Here is a 17,626-nt window from a genome sequence, read left to right as displayed (position 1 = left end):
ACATGCACATGGAAGTGTGACATCAGTAATGAGCAGCCACTCACATGCCTTGAAACTGTGATTCACTTCTCATGAGAGAGTCAGTGCGATTCAATACCAAAGATTAAAAGACTGAACAATATGAAGAATTTAAACACATTTACAAAGCAAGATGAAACAATCTATCCATGAAAGAGGAAAACTTATCTTACCATATAAGTGCAAGTAAAAGTTGCAATAATATTTATAGATATAACAACAGTTAAAAATCTAAACTCATATGTAGTCATGATTACAGCTATTGATTCTAAAACTTATTTATATTGCATATTTAAAATAAAATAAAAACATTTAAAATAAAAGCTTAATAATTACTATTAAATTAAGCTGGCTTGTGTAATGGATTAAGGGTATAATAATTATATAAATAATAAAAAATAATAATCTCTAAAAACCAGATGATTTTATCTTTAAAAATGTTTATGTAGCGTCCTTTAATCTGGAGTAAGAGAAACTGGAGGAGTGGCTTTATTGCGTCAGAGATGTGCCACTTTGCTTGAAGCTGATTGGTCAAATTTCGGTTTGAGCTCTCTAAACCAGAACATAACCTGCCGGTAACCACATATATATATATAACCATAACCATAACCGGAGCAGGTTAGCTGTGGAGCATAACTTACTATGGCGATGAACACCGCTAAAAGTCAAACCACTTTCATGGTACCTAAAACCCAGAGTTGGCGCAAACTAAACTGAAATTTACCTGGTTAGCCAGCTAATCCGGCTTCATGGTACAGTCCCCAGGTTCATGTAGCACTGCATGCTAACAGGCTTAATATCTATTTGTCCAGATAAACTGCCATTTGGTTTCTATCTCAGGCACTCAACAAGTGTGGGGGAGGGCATGGGGAATTTGTGCCAGGAATCAACATCAAATGCCTGGCACGAGTTCACTGTTGAGTCATGCAATACAGAAGGAAAGGCCTGAACTTTTCCCTCAAGGCTCAAACACAGAGCAGGCCTCACTGCAAGATAGCTTTGTATTATGGTTTACTCTCCAAATTTGGTTTTGCAGCAATACTGATATTTCAAATGATCATAAGTCAGTCTGAACCAAAACATCTGCTAAATGAATAGATGCAAGTGTAATGTAAATGAAAAATTATTTTAATGATAGCAATGCTATGCACCTTCGGAAGTGCTAAAACTGTTGAAAAAATCCTTCAGACTTCTAGCTTTAAATCAGTTCTGAAATAGGCTAAATTATTTGACATTCAATTAAATAACTGTACTCTAGTACTAAAATTAAAACACTAGTAAAACAACATAGCATTTAATAAAGTCTTTTAAACCTAAAATGAAATAACCTAAAAAGTATTCATAAATATTAGACCAACCTAAAGGCTTTTTATAAAAAGAATAACAATTAAACTGAAATGCAGAAATCCTCCACCTCCCCCTCAAGACAACAAACTTACACTTGCAAATCCCCTCCATGTGTTATGCATTTTTAAGGTGTAATGCAAATGGGTGGGGGTCAGGGAAAGAAAGACCTTTGGTGAAAATGCATATGTCATGAATGAAAGGAAGCAATTCTCATTCAGTTCACAATTGCTGAAAAAGCTGTTGCTTATAGTCAACATAATAAATTAAATACATTTTCTTTAAAATCTAACCCATATTATATTAATGCTTCCTCGACTTTGTCTTTCAAGCAGGAAAGCAAAATAACACACATCTACAATAATATTATATAACAGAGTATGGTAGGGCAAGGTCAAGTTCATAGAGCAAATTCCTTTCTAGTAAAACTGTAACACAAGAAAGGTTATTTTATTACTCTACCAGTCTTATTTTTGTCCTCATGGTATGCCGGACTGGACTAAAGATCGCTCATTTATTTACACACACACACACACACACACACGATACGGAAAGGGTGCAATTCCAACGATTAAAGTAATGAAAGGAACGATTAAAGAGACCAACCAGATATTCGCTGTCTTATTGATAAAGTCGACATATCACATCAAAGTTAGCACTATATTAATGACACAAAGGGTTAAAACGCCCAGTAAGGTTGAATGACAATCTTTTACATCACTGTCACACATGTAAATAAACACGTGAGATCTTGCCGCATTCAGTCAAGTACATCCGGGTCGTTTTCTCAACAGTGCTGAGGTCAATTGCAAGTGTCGGAGCTTATCTGACATAGCCAGTGACATTGTTCATATATTTAGTATTATTGCCCCTTGACTGTTTTAGTTATAATAATACACATATTTGAGATGTATAACATTTAATCACGCAGTACTATCTGATCCAAAATTTGAGAGGCATTCTAATAATTCAGCCATTTATCAACGATGTGATGCGCCATCTGCTGGCTGTTGTTTTGAGAAATCGAGTCCCCAAATGCCTTGTGGCCTATTTCATCTTCATAAATCTAAAGTTGCTGATTGTATGCCCAATTTTAGGATTTTTTTGTATTGATTTGAAATTATTTTATGAATCCCTCTCCTCATCACTTAATAAGAAAGCTGTTAAAACAACTATTGATGGAAAAAATAATTACTTTGTTGTAAGGATTACCGCCTGAGTATTTGTTGAAGTTGACATTTTATGTGTACTTTTTCATTTTAGTTATAGTTTTTAATTTTTCTATAAATTATTTATTTATTTTAAAATATGATTATAGTAACTATTATTTATTTCATTTTTCTTATATTTCTTTTCTTTGTTACTATTTTTGTTCAGTTAATTACTGTTTTGTATTCTGATTGTGTATTCTGATTGTGCTTTGACTGTATCCCCCATTATGTCTATGGTATCCCCTGTGAATGTTATTTGTTTAATAATAAATAAAAAAAAGAGTCCCCAAATGCCACAAGTTGACTGTAATGAAGTAGGGTGACGCTGCAGGCCCGGAGGTCCAACTGCACGCTCAGACCAGCACTCCCAGAACTATCGTTTTTTTTAGACAGTGCCTCCTGCTGTTTGGATGAACATTTGTTTTGTAGCGGTGTGTACCGTAATAATTTCCAACATTATAAAACTGCTAGCAAGTAGCAACATCAGACACGTGAGTAAGGTTATTAATTTTATTAAAGCGATTCCTGAAAATTACCAGGTTTTATGCCATAAATCAATGTGACATCTTATTACACCAACAAACGAATAGCCTATTTTAGTATTAAATTTAGTATTTTTTTTTCTCCCCAGTTATTTTCAAACACGTGGTGCGTAACCTATTATTGCTAGCTTAGTCAGTGTTTGATTTGATAAAAATTAGTGTCGAAAGATAGCATTATTTTATAATATTTACAGCTTGCTCTTATTTTCTGTGTTATTGTACCATTCTGGGATACTTAATGTGTTTTCTAACAAAATAAAAAACGTTAAAGTAAAAATGTTAAAATAAAATGTATAATATATAATAAAATGATTATTTGTAACATATTTTAGTACTATGTACTGTACGTATTACTGTATTAACTACTATTATTTCATACTATTAGTAGTAGTAATATGTGTAAGAAAAATTATATTGCACGTTCTTTTTATTGTACTTTACAAATCTCAAGTGCTACCACAGACAATAATAGTAACACAACAACAGTGTAACAATTAGAAATAAGTTCTGTAATAATTACAAATAAGATCTTTGGAATAAAATGCGGCCTTGAGTTTATTTTCATCAAAATATCAAGTAATCTGCGTAGAATTGACAATATGAGCTCTGTTGGGTTGTCTAAATAATTTGCGTGTGACTTGTGTATTTTTTCCCAGATGGTTTATTTGTACAGGCCATCATTCATGGCCTTTGCGAGCTGCAGGGCTTGTCTTGGCAAGAGGCTGAAGAGGTGTTCCTCCAGGGCCCCATTTATTACTCAAGGTATGTTTTCAATTTTTGTTTGTACAAAAACTGTTGGATTTTTGTGTTACACAACATTCCTGACAACAGCATTTATCTTTTCTTTTAGTGAAGTTGAGGAATTTGACAGAAGAATTGCTCGAGAAATGAAAAATCTCCCCAACAAGAATGTAAAGCATTTATTTTATTTGATGTTGTTTATTTTTATTTTAACCTGTGCTGATCAGCTGGCCCCCATCTTCACACAGATCTTAAACAGATCACTGGAGCTGTGCGAAGTCCCCTCATACTTCAAACGCTCCACCATCATCCCCGTCCCAAAGAAACCCAAAATTACTGGACTTAATGACTACAGACCTGTGGCTCTAACGTCTGTGGTCATGAAATCATTTGAAAGACTGGTTTTGGCTCATCTGAAGGACATCACTGGACTCCCTGCAGTTTGCCTACAGAGCAAACAGGTCTGTGGATGATGCAGTCAACATGGGACTGCACTTCATCCTGCAGCATCTGGACAGACCAGGGACTTATGTGAGGATCCTGTTTGTGGACTTCAGCTCCGCTTTTAACACCATCATCACAGACACCCTTCAGAATAAACTAACTCAGCTCTTCGTCCCCACCTCTGTCTGTCAGTGGATCACCAGCTTCCTGACAGACAGGCAGCAGTTAGTAAAGCTTGGTAAATTCACATCCAGCACTCGTACCATCAGCACTGGAGCTCCTCAGGGCTGCGTTCTCTCCCCACTGCTCTTCTCCCTCTATACCAACGACTGCACATCTAAAGATCCCTGTGTCAAGCTCCTGAAGTTTGCAGACGACACCACACTGATCGGCCTCATCCAGGACGGTGACGAGTCTGCTTACAGACAGGAGGTTAAGGAGCTGGCTGCCTGGTGCAGTCTTAACAACCTGGAGCTGAACACGCTCAAAACTGTGGAGATGATAGTGGACTTCAGGAGAAACCCCCCTGCTCTCCCCCCACTCGCCATCATGAACAGCACTGTGACTGCAGTGGAGTCATTCAGATTCCTGGGCACCACCATCTCTCAGGACCTGAAGTGGGACAATCACATTGACTCTATTGTGAAAAAAGCCCAGCAGAGGTTGTACTTTCTTCGCCAGCTGAGGAAGTTCAACCTGCCACAGGACTTGCTGAAACAGTTCTACTCTGCCATCATTGAATCCGTCCTCTGCACCTCAATAACTGTCTGTTTCAGCTCAGCAACCAAATCTGACCTCAGAAGACTACGGAGGGTAGTCGGGACTGCTGAGCGAATCATTGGTACAACCCTCCCCACTCTCCAAGAACTGTACTCATCCAGAGTGAGCAAAAGGGCTGGTAAAATCACTCTGGACCCCTCACATCCAGCACACTCCCTCTTTGAACTGGTATCGTCTGGTCGATGCTACAGAGCTCTGAGAACCAGAACGACCAGACACAGAAACAGTTTCTTCCCTCAGGCTATCCATCTCATGAACATTTGACAATAAAACGCGGAACACACAACTAAATTATTACTTTTTTATCTAATTTTTTCATTTCAAATTTGCACATATCAGACCTGTACACACATAATTGTCTATATGATATATTGTGTTTTTGCTGTTTTGTACATTGCCTATTTGGATATTTGTATTATTCTTTTATTATCTGTGTACTGTGCTGTTGCTGTCTATCTGTTGCACTGTGGAGCTTCTGTCACTAAAACAAATTCCTCGTACACTGTAGTAATTAAAATGATTGGGTTATTTAAAGTAAAGTAAAGTAAAGTCACGACTTTACGTCACGACTTTACTTTATTTACTCTGTAATCGCACATAGGAATAAATGTTTGATTAATGATCTATGCATCCATATGAAAAAAACAAAGCGCTGACAAAACAGATGGAATATGACTGCACTGTTAAAATTCAGCTTTATTTATTGAGCATAATCAACATCATAAATGAATATGACTTATTTAAAAAAATGAAATAGTAATACTGGGCAATTTTCAGCATTGAGATATTCATGTCATTTAAAAAAAAAGTGCAGGCCAGTGTGACTCAATGTATGACGCTTTGAGTGTTTAAAATAAACATTAAGTTAAACTTAATGTAAGAACTTGTTAAAAACATTAACTGAGCTCTAGCTTACCAAACATGTAAAAATTAAATTGTGCACTAGCTGAATGTAATCATCCAAAACTCAAATTCATTAAACATTTCAACTTGAAGAATGACAAGTTTCAAAACAATTATGTACCATGTCTGGCAAATTCTAGTAAATATGAATGGACTGTATCTGCCAGTAAATCTGTAACAAACCAAGTGCCGAGTGCTGAACCGAATGACACAATTAATGCAGTACAGTTACTTCATTAGCAAGTTTAAAATGACCTGAACAGCACTGGTACCAACAAATAAAGTATTTTCATTATTAATGCATTAAAGTGCTTATTCCATGTATTTTCAAATGTAATTAAATTTAGATAAAACCCCTAAATCTGTTCTGTTTCACCACTGTAATAAACTTTACATTTGATTGAAAGTTAGTATAAAGTCCAGAGTATACATTTTTTAATTGAATGAGATTAAGATATTGAATTACTCCATTGTATTATGATTAATTCTGAATTGTTCAGCAATGAATAAAAATTGCCAGACTAATAAACTACACATTGTAAGGCACTTCAAATTTTCCCTTTTAAAACCCTGAGTGAAGTATTATTAATACTATCAGAGTCAAAAGTTTGGACATGCTACTCTTTTTTTTAATAATAGTAATCAAAACTATAAAATAACACATATGGAAATTATGTATGGTCCATTTAAAAAAAATAAAAAAATCATGATTTTTTTAAATCATGAAAAAGCATGAAGTCTGTCCAAACTTCTGACTGGTAGCATGTGTTGAGTATAGGATAAAACTCAAAGGCAGTCCTCATATCCCTCTGAATTGGTCAAATGGAATGATTAATTGTGTGTATCTGTGTCTGATTCCTCATCTGTCCTTGCCCAGCTCTGAAGCTTTCCAGTGCCAAAGATCACGTAAAAGATGGCTCCAAAGGCGCTCACCCCTGCAGACAACCAGAACACGTGTCTCCATCCTGTAACTGAGTGCTGCTCGGAAAACAAAGGTAGGGAGAAACATATAAAAATGTCAGCTTTAGCTGATGAATTCTTTTAAATTACTGCAGGGTTACACAAAGTAAAGAACACAGCTTACATCTTTGGTCAAGTAACCCACTGCAATTGGTGCAAGAACACCAGGGATGGTCCCAAAAGTGTTTGTGATTCCTAGAAGTGTACCTGCATACCTGGAAGAAAAGAGCACAAAAGGAGATATAACTATTGCAATAAATGTGAAGCTTGTAAAGATAACTTAATGGATAGAATGATGGACATGAGTTTTAGAGCAGAGCAGTTCAGTTTGTAGTTCTATAACCCAGGTGAAGATAAACATTTTCAACCGTTATTTTAAATAAAAATTCAAAAACCCATAAGAAATCCTAAAGGGAACCTAAAGTGAAGTATCCCTCTGAGTTGGCCCACAAAGTGATGCAATGAACAGCTCTATAGGGCCTACTTGACTAGACCCACTAATTGTCACATATAAACAAGTCAGACAGTCTTGGTTTTGTACCGTGGAGCAATGTCAATCTGGTTAATGTAGACACCAGCAGCACTGAAACCCCCAAATGCACTGGACAAAGTGAGAAATGCCACAGCCAGCACACCGCTACAACCCGTGAAGCCTACAGCGAGCAGGAAAACAGCAGGTAGAAACAGACCTATGGGACACAAAATCCTGAAGATATCACAGTTGCCACAAAAATCTTAAGCAGCAGAACTGTTTTTAATATTGAAATGTTTCTTGAGCACCAAATCAGCATATTAGAATGATTTCTGAAAATAGAGTAATGACTAATGAAAAATGCAATAATGTTTCAATAAATTACAAAGTACAATACGTCTGTTTTTTTCTGATCAATTAAATGCTGCCTTGATTAGCATAAGTGTTTTAAAAACATTTAAAATGTAACAATTCCAAATTTTTGACCACTAGCTTAACTATTCTATTTCAACACTTTATACATGTACTCTGTCATCATAAATATGTTATTTATAAGAGATTTATTATTCATACCAATAAAAGTAAAGATTTTTCGGACAGCTGTGACACTCAGGAGCTCCCTCTCCAGGAGGTGGTCTGCCAGCACACCTGAGCCCACTGAGAACAGCCAGCCAGCCAGATATGGCAGAGCGGAGAGGAACGAATTCTGATTGACAAAACATAATAAAATAGAGTGAGACACAAGATTTAAACCAGGCTGATTTCATCTAAATATCCAAATTGCCTCACCTGTTGCAAATCAAAGTGGAGCACAGTGTCCATGTAGGTAGGAAGTGAGGTGAGGAGAGTGTAATAAGACCAGTTAGAGCACATCTGTGGGATGATTATTGCCCAAAGAGGCACAGATAACAGCATAGATAATACAGGCACTGACCAACCATGTGCCGTCCCCTAAAAACAGAAAATATCAAATCAATATGAATGCCTGCAGATCTAAACCTCAGATTAATTATGGAGAGGAAGGCATGCTGGAAATTCATGTTATTTGAGGATTCCTTTTAAATTCAAAAACATATTCGAATACATTTTACATATAGTTATTTTTTATTTACTTGATGAATAAAGAATGAGACCAATTGTATACATCATATAAAATTAGTTCATACCTGTGAGCCTATTGAGTCAGTTATGTAATATTTCTCTCGGTCACTAATTCTTGGGTGAGTTCGGGGTTCATCTGACACCAAGAAAAACCAAAACACTGCCCAGAGGCACCCGACACCACCTGGGGGTAAAAACACTTTAATGTATAAGATATGATGCTATTATATTACATTAAATATGAAGACAAGAGTAAGGACTGTTGAGTATTTTCATATATCATATTTGACCCTGGACCACAAAACCAGTCTTCAGTCACACAAGTATATTTGTAGCAGTAGCCAACAATACATTGTATGGGTCAAAATTATTGATTTTTCTTTTATTCCAAAAATCATTAGGATATTAAGTAAAGATCATGTTCCATGAAGACATTTTGTAAATTTCCTACCGTAAATATATCAAAACTTCATTTTTGATTAGTAATATGTATTGCTAAGGACTTGGACAACTTTAGAGGCAATTTTCTCAATATTGTTTATTTTTTTTGCACCCTCAGATTCCAGATTTTCAAATAGTTGTATCTCTGCCAAATATTCCTATCCTAACACACCATACATCAATGAAAAGCTTTTCTTCAGCTTTCAGATAAAAAAAAAAACTGACCCTTATGACTGGTTTTGTGGTCCAGGGTCACATATATAAAACAATTACTTTTCCAATATTTTTTTCAAAATTTTGGGGTCAGCAAGATTTTTTTTTTTAAAGTTTTTGAAAGTTCCTTATGCTCACCAAGGTTGCATTTATTTAATCAAAAATACAGTAAAACAGTAATATTGTGAGATATTCTTACAGTTTATTAAACTGTATAATATGTAGAAATATAAATTAAATGAAAAAACCTTGCTATTTTAATATTTTAAAATATAATTTATGCCAAAGATGAATTTTCAGCAGCAATTACTCCAGTCTTACTCCAGCAAGACACTCCAGTGTCATATCCATCAGAAATCATTCCAATATTCACAAGAAACACATATTATTATCAATGTTGAAAAAGCAGTTGTGCTGCTTAATCTGTTTGTGGAAATAGTCCTACATTTTTTCAGGATTCTTTGATGAATAGAAAGTTCATAAGAACAGCCTTTACTGGCACTTTTGATCAAAGCTCTGAATACTTGCAGAATTAAGCTATTAATTTCTTCCAAACAAACACAAATCTTACTGACCCAAAACTATGTATATAAATGCATCCTTAAGTTAAATGTCATTTTCCCTCACCACAGGAGTAGAAGACTGCTGGCCACCCCAGACTATGGCAGATGAAGCCAGTGAGAGGAAGAGCCACGAAGGCACCAAAGCTAGAGCCTGCACTTGAGAACGTAATCAGACGAGCCCTCTCCAATGGAGGAGCCCAGCGGGCCCACATCGCCATCATGGCAGGAAAAGTCACACCCTAGACAAGCAAAAAAATATTTATTTATTTATCTATTTATCTATATTTTTTTGGCTATTACAAAACACCTCCTAACCTCCCCAAATCCCTCCAGTGCACGCAAGGCAAACAGCCACTTGGCTCCAAGTTGTGCTGACAGTGGAGTGAGGAGAGTGAGGACGGCTGTTCCAAGCACACCACCCCCAAGGAACAGGCTTCCTCCAAAGCGACCTGATAGATAGCCTCCCGGGATCTGAGTAAACAGGTACCCAAAAAAGAAAGCACCGAGCAGCATTCCCTGCGTCTCGGGATTCCATGGATATCTTGGAATCTAGGAAAAGAAAATGAAATAGAGAGATACAACAAGAACCAAGTATTATATTTAAAAAAAAGAAAAGTATTTTATGTTATAGTAATACATGACATACGAGGAGATCCACCAGGTTTGGTGCATGAAACACTGCATGCGGTTTATTCTTACCCCATCTGGCTGTTCTGAACTTTGGCTGTTGTTGTCAAGTGTATGGGTGGGTGCTGGACACTCGTTTGATATATTGCTATTGGATGACGACTGGTCATTGGTTCCATTAACCATAGCAACCATGGCAACACTGAGATTTACACGCAGACCATAGACCACAGCAAAGCCAAAGAACATCATAGCAGCCAGATTGCATCGTACAGAGCAGCATTTGGGAGACACTGTCACACATACAAACACATTCTGAAATTTTAAATGGTTACATATGAAAAACAATTGGTAAAGGTTATAGTCACTTAGCACACTAAACTTCAAAAGTTAAAGGTGCACTAGATTTTTTTTCTTTTTTGTAAGAAATTAATACTCTTATTCAGTGAGGGCACATTAAATCCTGAAAAAATGTATCACATTTCCACATTGATAAAACAAAGTAATATCCGAAGAAAATAGAAATAAATTACATTAGAAAATATATGAAACTAGAAAACAGTTGTTTTAAATAGCAATAATATTTTGGTGTATTTTGATCAAATAAATTCAGCTTTGGTGAGTTGATTTGGTAAGGGATTTCTTTCAAAAACAAGAACAAAAAAATCTTATCAACCCCAAACTTTTGAATAGTAGCAAGACCATAGTGTGACAAGACCTATTTAAAGCATAAAACAATCCACCACATTTCATGCAGACTGCAAGAGGATCAAACTGCAGACCAACCTGTGATTTTTTTCACTTCCTTCTCCAGAAGTGGTGCAGTGTCGCTGTCCTGGTCGTCCGTGGTCGAGTTAATGGAGGAACCGTCTTGTAGTGCCATGATTGCAAAGGTGTAAGTTTTGGACTGAACTTGAGTTATGACATCCACAAATACTGAAACACAAACAAGACATTTCAGAAAATGCAATTCATCTTATTTGTGTTTTGTCAGAATCCATGAGCTTGAATCAATCTGAGGTGCCATTTCATCAACAACTAATCAACCTCTGTGGGATCAATGCTGTATTTATTCAGTTTTCATAAATTGCTGTTTAGTTCTCCTTATCAGTGCTTCATATCAGCAGTCCATTTTTTTTAGTCTTCCTCTTCTGTTTGGACTATTCATCATGCCAAATACCAATTGTCCTGTCATCAATCATTATGCAAATGTCTGTTTCAGCTTTCACTGAATAATGTTCTGCTAAGATTTATTTGATTTTTTTTAGATCTTTTCTATGGCCTTTAATATAATTTATTGTTATTCAAAAGTTACAACTACTCCTTATTTTTGGCATAAATCAGAAAGCTCCTCATTTGAAAGCTGTAATATGTTTTGAATATTTCTTGTTGAAATGGTTTTTGGTAAAAAAAAACAAAAAAACATGACACTCAATTACTCACTCATTCACTCAACTGCATCTACTGGGAAGCCCAAACCGCTTGTAGCACCTTACTGAAAATGTCCAAGCACATGACAATATAAAATACCACATCATGTAGGTTTTAAATTCCCATTATCTCTAATGCAGCACATGACAGTATCTGAACATAACATATGACCATTGACCAGCACAAAGGTTAACAGAACAGATCAGCTGATATCCACCACAACATCCAACATCTTTATGTCAGGAGCATCAGTGATACAGATGACATTCTTTGTCTCACCTGAATCCTGGAGAAAATCAAGATGCAATTCAGTTCTTTTACCCTTCAAGAGCTAGTTTTGGGTCCCTTTATTGTCTTTACTAGACTCAGCATCTGAAATGAAATGTAAAAAGTGAGAAAAAACGTCAGTTCAATGTAAAAACATGATACAAAGGTTTGTATTTGAATTTATATGTTACGTTATATACACAATTAATGTTATTTATACAAATACAAAATTTGACATATGGTGCGATTTTTATTTATTCTTACCATTCTTCCTAAATTCAGTCGCTGGATGCTTTAGAAAAACGATGATCCGTTTTCGACCCCTCCATAGCCATACAAACCGTTTTAACTACTTGCTAAATGTTTAATATACCGGGAACATCAATGCAGACCCGGTTTCACACTAAAGGAAAGCCACAGTTCCTGTTTCGTCTGATCGGTAGCTTGTTAATCACATGACATCTTGAGACTTCCTGATCTGGAAAGAGCATAATCTAAACACTCTGGACCGACTGACTGTGTATGTGTCAGGTTTAATGCTATAACATATAAGTCTAACATCTGCAGCCGTAAACGCGTTTCTTTGACGTGAGCGGTGTCTGTCATGTGATTGAATGAACAGAAAGTTATCACAGTAAGTACACCATGGCTGTTACAGAACATATTTTACGCATTTATAAACATGTTTATAGCAATTACTATCTTAGCAATAAGTCTTCCGGTTGTATAATCGCAAATGTTGTAAAGGGAAACGATTTCGAAGGCCATTGATGGTTATAGTTGAGATTAAACTGTTTCTTTATCTTATTATTTTTGATGTGTTTGTGCACACCATGGCAAAATATCTTTGACATTTTAAAAAAGTGTGTCGCACTCAATTAATTGTGGGTGACAACTTCACTTATTCACTTCCTTATTTCAGTGCTTTCCCTTCCTTAGGTGTTTTCTGTTAATAGGGATGTTAATGTGTTCACATGTTCAGGCTCAGATTCAAGCATGGGTTTATCCGCGGCTCTTCGCCTCATCGCTGTGTCTGGGTGTCTGCTGTTGCTGTGTGGCTCATCGCGGGGAAATAATGCCACGATCCCTCTGGTGATATGGCACGGCATGGGTGAGACACACATCCGCACTTCATCAAATAAATAATAGGCCCGAGTCATTATGTCCATCATTAGAGTAATATACATTGGTCATGTCACAAAAAGGCTTTTGTGTATACAGTGGCTTTAGCAACAAAGAACTGACACTAAGGTTTTGCATATCATCTTTCAATTTTTTCATATTGCACACACACACACACACAATAACCATCAAAGTTTGGGGTCAGTTATTTTTTCAGTAAATTAATACTTTTATTTAGTGAAGATGCATTAAATTAATCAAACTTGGTAGTAAAGACATTTATATTATTTCTATTTGAAATCAACACTGTTCTTTTGAACTTTATATTAAATAATCAAATAGCAATAATATCAAATAATCATGTACAAATGTATCACGGTTTCCTCAAAATATTAATATATTCTGTTTACATTTATAAGGCTGGAGACTGGATATTTTTGTGGAAACTGTGGTACATTTTTTCAGGATAATTTTTTTATGTATTTAATGCATCCTTTCTGAATATAATTATTAATAACTTTCAAAAAGAAAACCTGCAGTACACGACTGATGATTGAAAACTGCTTATTATTTATAATGTTAACATGAAATTGTCTCTCTCCTTGTAGTGCCATGACCTATGGAGACATGTTTACCACACTAACGGAAACACACCTACTGGGTTTACCATAAAGATAATTAGATCATTGCTAATTATCACTGTTATTTGTTCATCTTTTTGCAGGAGACAGTTGTTGCAATCCACTGAGCATGGGTGCAATAAAGAAGATGGTGGAAGAGGAAGTCCCAGGAATATATGTGCTTTCCCTGATGGTCGGCAAGACTGTCGTACAGGTAAAGCAGGTCCACATCCTCCTTTCTTCTCATTCTTGTTGTTGTTTAAAAATTAAAAAGGTCTGATTTAGCCTCTATTTTTTTACAGGACACTGAAAATGGCTTCTTCATGGATGTTAATGAGCAGGTGTCTTTTGTATGTGATCAGCTGTCTCAGGACCCTAAACTGAAGGGAGGCTACAATGCAATGGGCTTCTCCCAGGGGTCACAGTTTCTGTAAGTGGTTATTTATTCAAACCAGTCCGTGAAAGGGATTCTCAGAATTCTTATCCATGTTGTTTTACCTTTCTATCATGTTTAATGTTTCGTAAGGCGGGCGGTTGCACAGCGCTGTCCAGATCCCCCAATGAAGAACCTCATCTCAGTTGGTGGGCAGCATCAAGGTAATTCTAATTCCTGAAAGTGGTTAGCACCGTGGCACAACAACCCTTTTTTGATTTCACAAGTTATGTTGCTTCAGGAAATGCAACCATTTTGAATTATTGAGTAAAAATAAAATTACTTGGAAATAGGGTATAACATTTGCAGACAGTCACATTACAACATGTAAAATTAGATATAAACTACCATTTGGTAAGATTTTTAAAATGATTTTTAACATTAGTGAAAATAACATTAATAAATATTAATAAAAATGTTATCAATTAATAAAATAATAGTTTTTATGCTTTATTTAACTAAATCTTCAGTGACTAAAACCACATGATTCAAACATCTTTTTTAACATGCTTTTTTTGTTATACATGCGATTCTCGCTTCCTCTTTTTTGGGGGGAAATCACAGGAGTGTTTGGTCTTCCACGATGCCCTGGTGAAAGCTCTCATATCTGTGACTGGATTCGCAAGATGTTAAACTCAGGAGCCTACACTGATTTAGTTCAAAAACAGTACGTATGCATGACAGATTTTGGCTTCTCAACAGACCATTTTATGATTTCAGAAACGCATCTGAACACTCACTAGTCAAGCAAATTGATTGTCCTTTGATTTTAGCTTGGTGCAGGCACAATACTGGCATGATCCCCTCAATGATGACTTGTATAAAAAGCACAGCCTCTTTCTTGCTGACATCAACCAGGAGCGGGTAAGCCACAGGATATGGGGGAAATTATTAAAAATAGATATATTTGTGCATGTGGTGTAAATGAATGTTATTTCTGTCAGGTGGTGAATGAGACCTACAAGAAAAATCTCATGTCTCTGAATAAGTTTGTCATGGTTAAGTTCCTGCAGGACACTATGGTAGATCCTGTGGATTCTGAGGTACACCAGTCTCTCTTTTATTGAATTAGAAGAGGACTGAACTATTACTGATTGAATTGTCTTTATCAGTGGTTTGGCTTCTATAAACCTGGACAAGCTAAAGAGCTGGAAACACTGCAGGAAAGTGCTATTTATACAGAGGTAAACTGAAGCTTGTTGGCTTTTTCCTCTTCTTTATTTTCCACATTTAACCCACCAATCTACAGAAAGAGTGCTATTTTCTTTTTAAATAGTTTGTAGAGATTTATCTACCTTTATTTTGTTTGGTCAGGATCGCCTGGGCTTGGCAGAGATGGATTCGGCAGGGAAGCTTGTGTTCCTCGCCACTGATGGAGATCACTTGCAGTTCACCCGAGAGTGGTTTAATGAGAATTTACTTCCCTACCTACGCTAAATACAGTAACAGGCGTATTCCTAATGAGGGAGTTTACACACACACACACACACACACACACACACACACACACACACACAGTCCAGTGTCTGCTGACTTTAGCATGCTCCTAACTACTGAGTCTTATACAATGTCTTATATACAGAAATGAAGCCAGTCTTGCTTGTTTTATTGATTTATCTGATTTTTATTTGATTGATTTAATCAGAAAAAACTTCCTTATTTTTACACTCCATATTTTAATTTGTTCCAATTATGTAAGTTTTTCAGTTCACTTTTGTTAGAGAATAAAACTTTGAATCTTACAAACCTATGTGGTATTTATTTATGAATCACATAAAGAGTGTACCATTACACTAATTATTGTGAGACTAATATTAAAGTGCATCAAACTTAAACATACACTGACCAAAATTATAAACGCAACACTTTTGTTTTGCCCCCATTTTTCATGAGCTGAACTCCAAGATCTAAGACTTTCTCCATGTACACAAAAGGCCTGTCTCAAATAATGTTCACAAATCTCTCTAAATCGGTGTTAGTGAGCACTTCTTTGCAGAGATAATCCATCCACCTCACAGGTGTGGCATATCAAGATGCTGATTAGACAGCATGATTATTGCACAGGTGTGCCTTAGGCTGGCCACAATAAAAGGCCACTCTAAAATGTGCAGTTTTAAAACAAAAAAGTTTTTAAAAAATCCCAAACGTGCTCAATGGGTGACATGTCCGGTGAGTATACTGGCCATGCAAGAACTGGGATGTTTTCAGCTTCCTGGAATTGTGTACAGATCCTTGCAACATGGGGCCGTGCATTATCATGCTGCAACGTGGTGATGGTCGCGGATGAATGGCACAACAATGGGCCTCAGGATCTCGTCACGGTATCTCTGTGCATTCTAAATGCCATCAATAAAATGCACCTGTGTTCGTTGTTCATAACATACGCCTGCCCATACCTATGAGGCGCCACGTAGGATTTAAATCAAACTTCGCTTATCAATACATACATAAAACACGTGCATATACACCTATAAATTATATACATGTATACTGTTATATATATATATGAAATACACGTGCACACTAATATGAAATCCATACCAATACATATTATGTTAGTAATGAATGCATATACACTTGTGAATAACTTGCGTATACATATAAACTTAACGCATGCATACACCTGTAGACACTCGCTAATACATACAAACACGATTCATGCATATACACCCACAACAACACACGCACATACATATAAACTCGCTGCATGCAGACACCTATACAGGGCTCGACAGTGCGAGCATTTCACTCGCATTTGCGACTAAAAATAGATGTGTGCGAACTGGAAAATGTATTTAGGAGCACAAGTGCGAATACAAAACAGCCTATAACAAACGTATTAATTTATTCTATTTATGGAAAAATTGCGATGCAGCCTCATATGATTACAGAACTTTAAAAAGGCAACGGTTTAATTTAAATGAGCACAGATGAGAAGAAAAGCGGAGCGAGTTAAAGTGAAGACGCGCTGAATGACGCACATTCGCCACTAGAGGGCGCTGCCGTTACCCCGGTAACCCAGTAAACAAATCAGCTGCGCTACCTTCCTAAAACCGTGTAAATAATGTTTCACAGTCATTTAGATATTTATATTCGCTTTAGTCTTCACAATAGCATCAAATAATTCTTACTTAAAGACTTAATGAGCTATTTATTTTCAAACATTTTTTCTAAGCTAAAACATGGCCCATCCACTGATCTATAATAGAGAACAGTGGGCCTAACTATATATCAACGACTGATTCGTTATTATTGTTCAGTAACACAAGGTCCATTAGTTAACATGAAAAAAACAATGACTGCATTTATTAATAATGCTATCTTAATTTCAACTTTTAATAATACATTATAAAATCAAAAGTTGTCTTAATATAATTCAATGGAGCTAACATT

The 17,626-nt window shown here is 36.1% G+C and overlaps 2 protein-coding genes across 7 annotated transcripts; one reads left to right on the top strand and one right to left on the bottom strand.

Annotated features, from left to right (window-relative positions):
* Window positions 1-5,402: 5,402 nt before the first annotated feature.
* Window positions 5,403-12,614, bottom strand: LOC306885057 (sialin-like). 3 transcript variants are annotated; one of them, XM_079441376.1, is made up of 13 exons: window positions 12,323-12,614; window positions 12,071-12,163; window positions 11,804-11,855; window positions 11,147-11,296; window positions 10,433-10,653; window positions 10,049-10,282; window positions 9,798-9,972; window positions 8,582-8,700; window positions 8,205-8,366; window positions 7,989-8,121; window positions 7,485-7,632; window positions 7,068-7,158; window positions 5,403-6,961 (listed from the first exon to the last, which is right to left on the bottom strand). In XM_079441376.1, exons 3-13 carry the CDS (start codon window positions 11,805-11,807, stop codon window positions 6,815-6,817), a joined length of 1,584 nt encoding a protein of 527 aa, XP_079297502.1. In that variant the 5' UTR covers window positions 11,808-11,855; window positions 12,071-12,163; window positions 12,323-12,614; the 3' UTR covers window positions 5,403-6,814. The 3 variants fall into 3 exon arrangements, with proteins under 3 accessions (XP_079297502.1, XP_079297503.1, XP_079297504.1); XM_079441377.1 differs by having other exon boundaries at window positions 11,792-11,855; window positions 12,323-12,496; XM_079441378.1 differs by having other exon boundaries at window positions 11,800-11,855; window positions 12,323-12,496.
* LOC306885058 (palmitoyl-protein thioesterase 1-like) lies at window positions 12,433-15,982 on the top strand. 4 transcript variants are annotated; one of them, XM_079441381.1, is made up of 10 exons: window positions 12,433-12,692; window positions 13,041-13,169; window positions 13,905-14,014; window positions 14,103-14,230; window positions 14,327-14,397; window positions 14,798-14,900; window positions 15,007-15,097; window positions 15,178-15,276; window positions 15,346-15,417; window positions 15,548-15,982. In XM_079441381.1, the coding sequence occupies exons 2-10, from the start codon at window positions 13,055-13,057 to the stop codon at window positions 15,668-15,670; spliced, it is 912 nt and encodes a 303-aa protein (XP_079297507.1). In that variant the 5' UTR covers window positions 12,433-12,692; window positions 13,041-13,054; the 3' UTR covers window positions 15,671-15,982. The 4 variants fall into 4 exon arrangements, with proteins under 4 accessions (XP_079297507.1, XP_079297506.1, XP_079297505.1 ...); XM_079441380.1 differs by having other exon boundaries at window positions 12,539-12,692; window positions 12,998-13,169; XM_079441379.1 differs by having other exon boundaries at window positions 12,605-12,692; window positions 13,015-13,169.
* Window positions 15,983-17,626: the final 1,644 nt, after the last annotated feature.

The sequence above is a fragment of the Barbus barbus genome, assembly GCF_936440315.1.
Source record: "Barbus barbus genome assembly, chromosome: 19".
Lineage (NCBI taxonomy): Eukaryota > Metazoa > Chordata > Actinopteri > Cypriniformes > Cyprinidae > Barbus > Barbus barbus.
The sequence above is the reverse complement of the archived record's forward strand: the minus strand, read 5'-3'. Positions and strand labels throughout refer to the sequence as shown.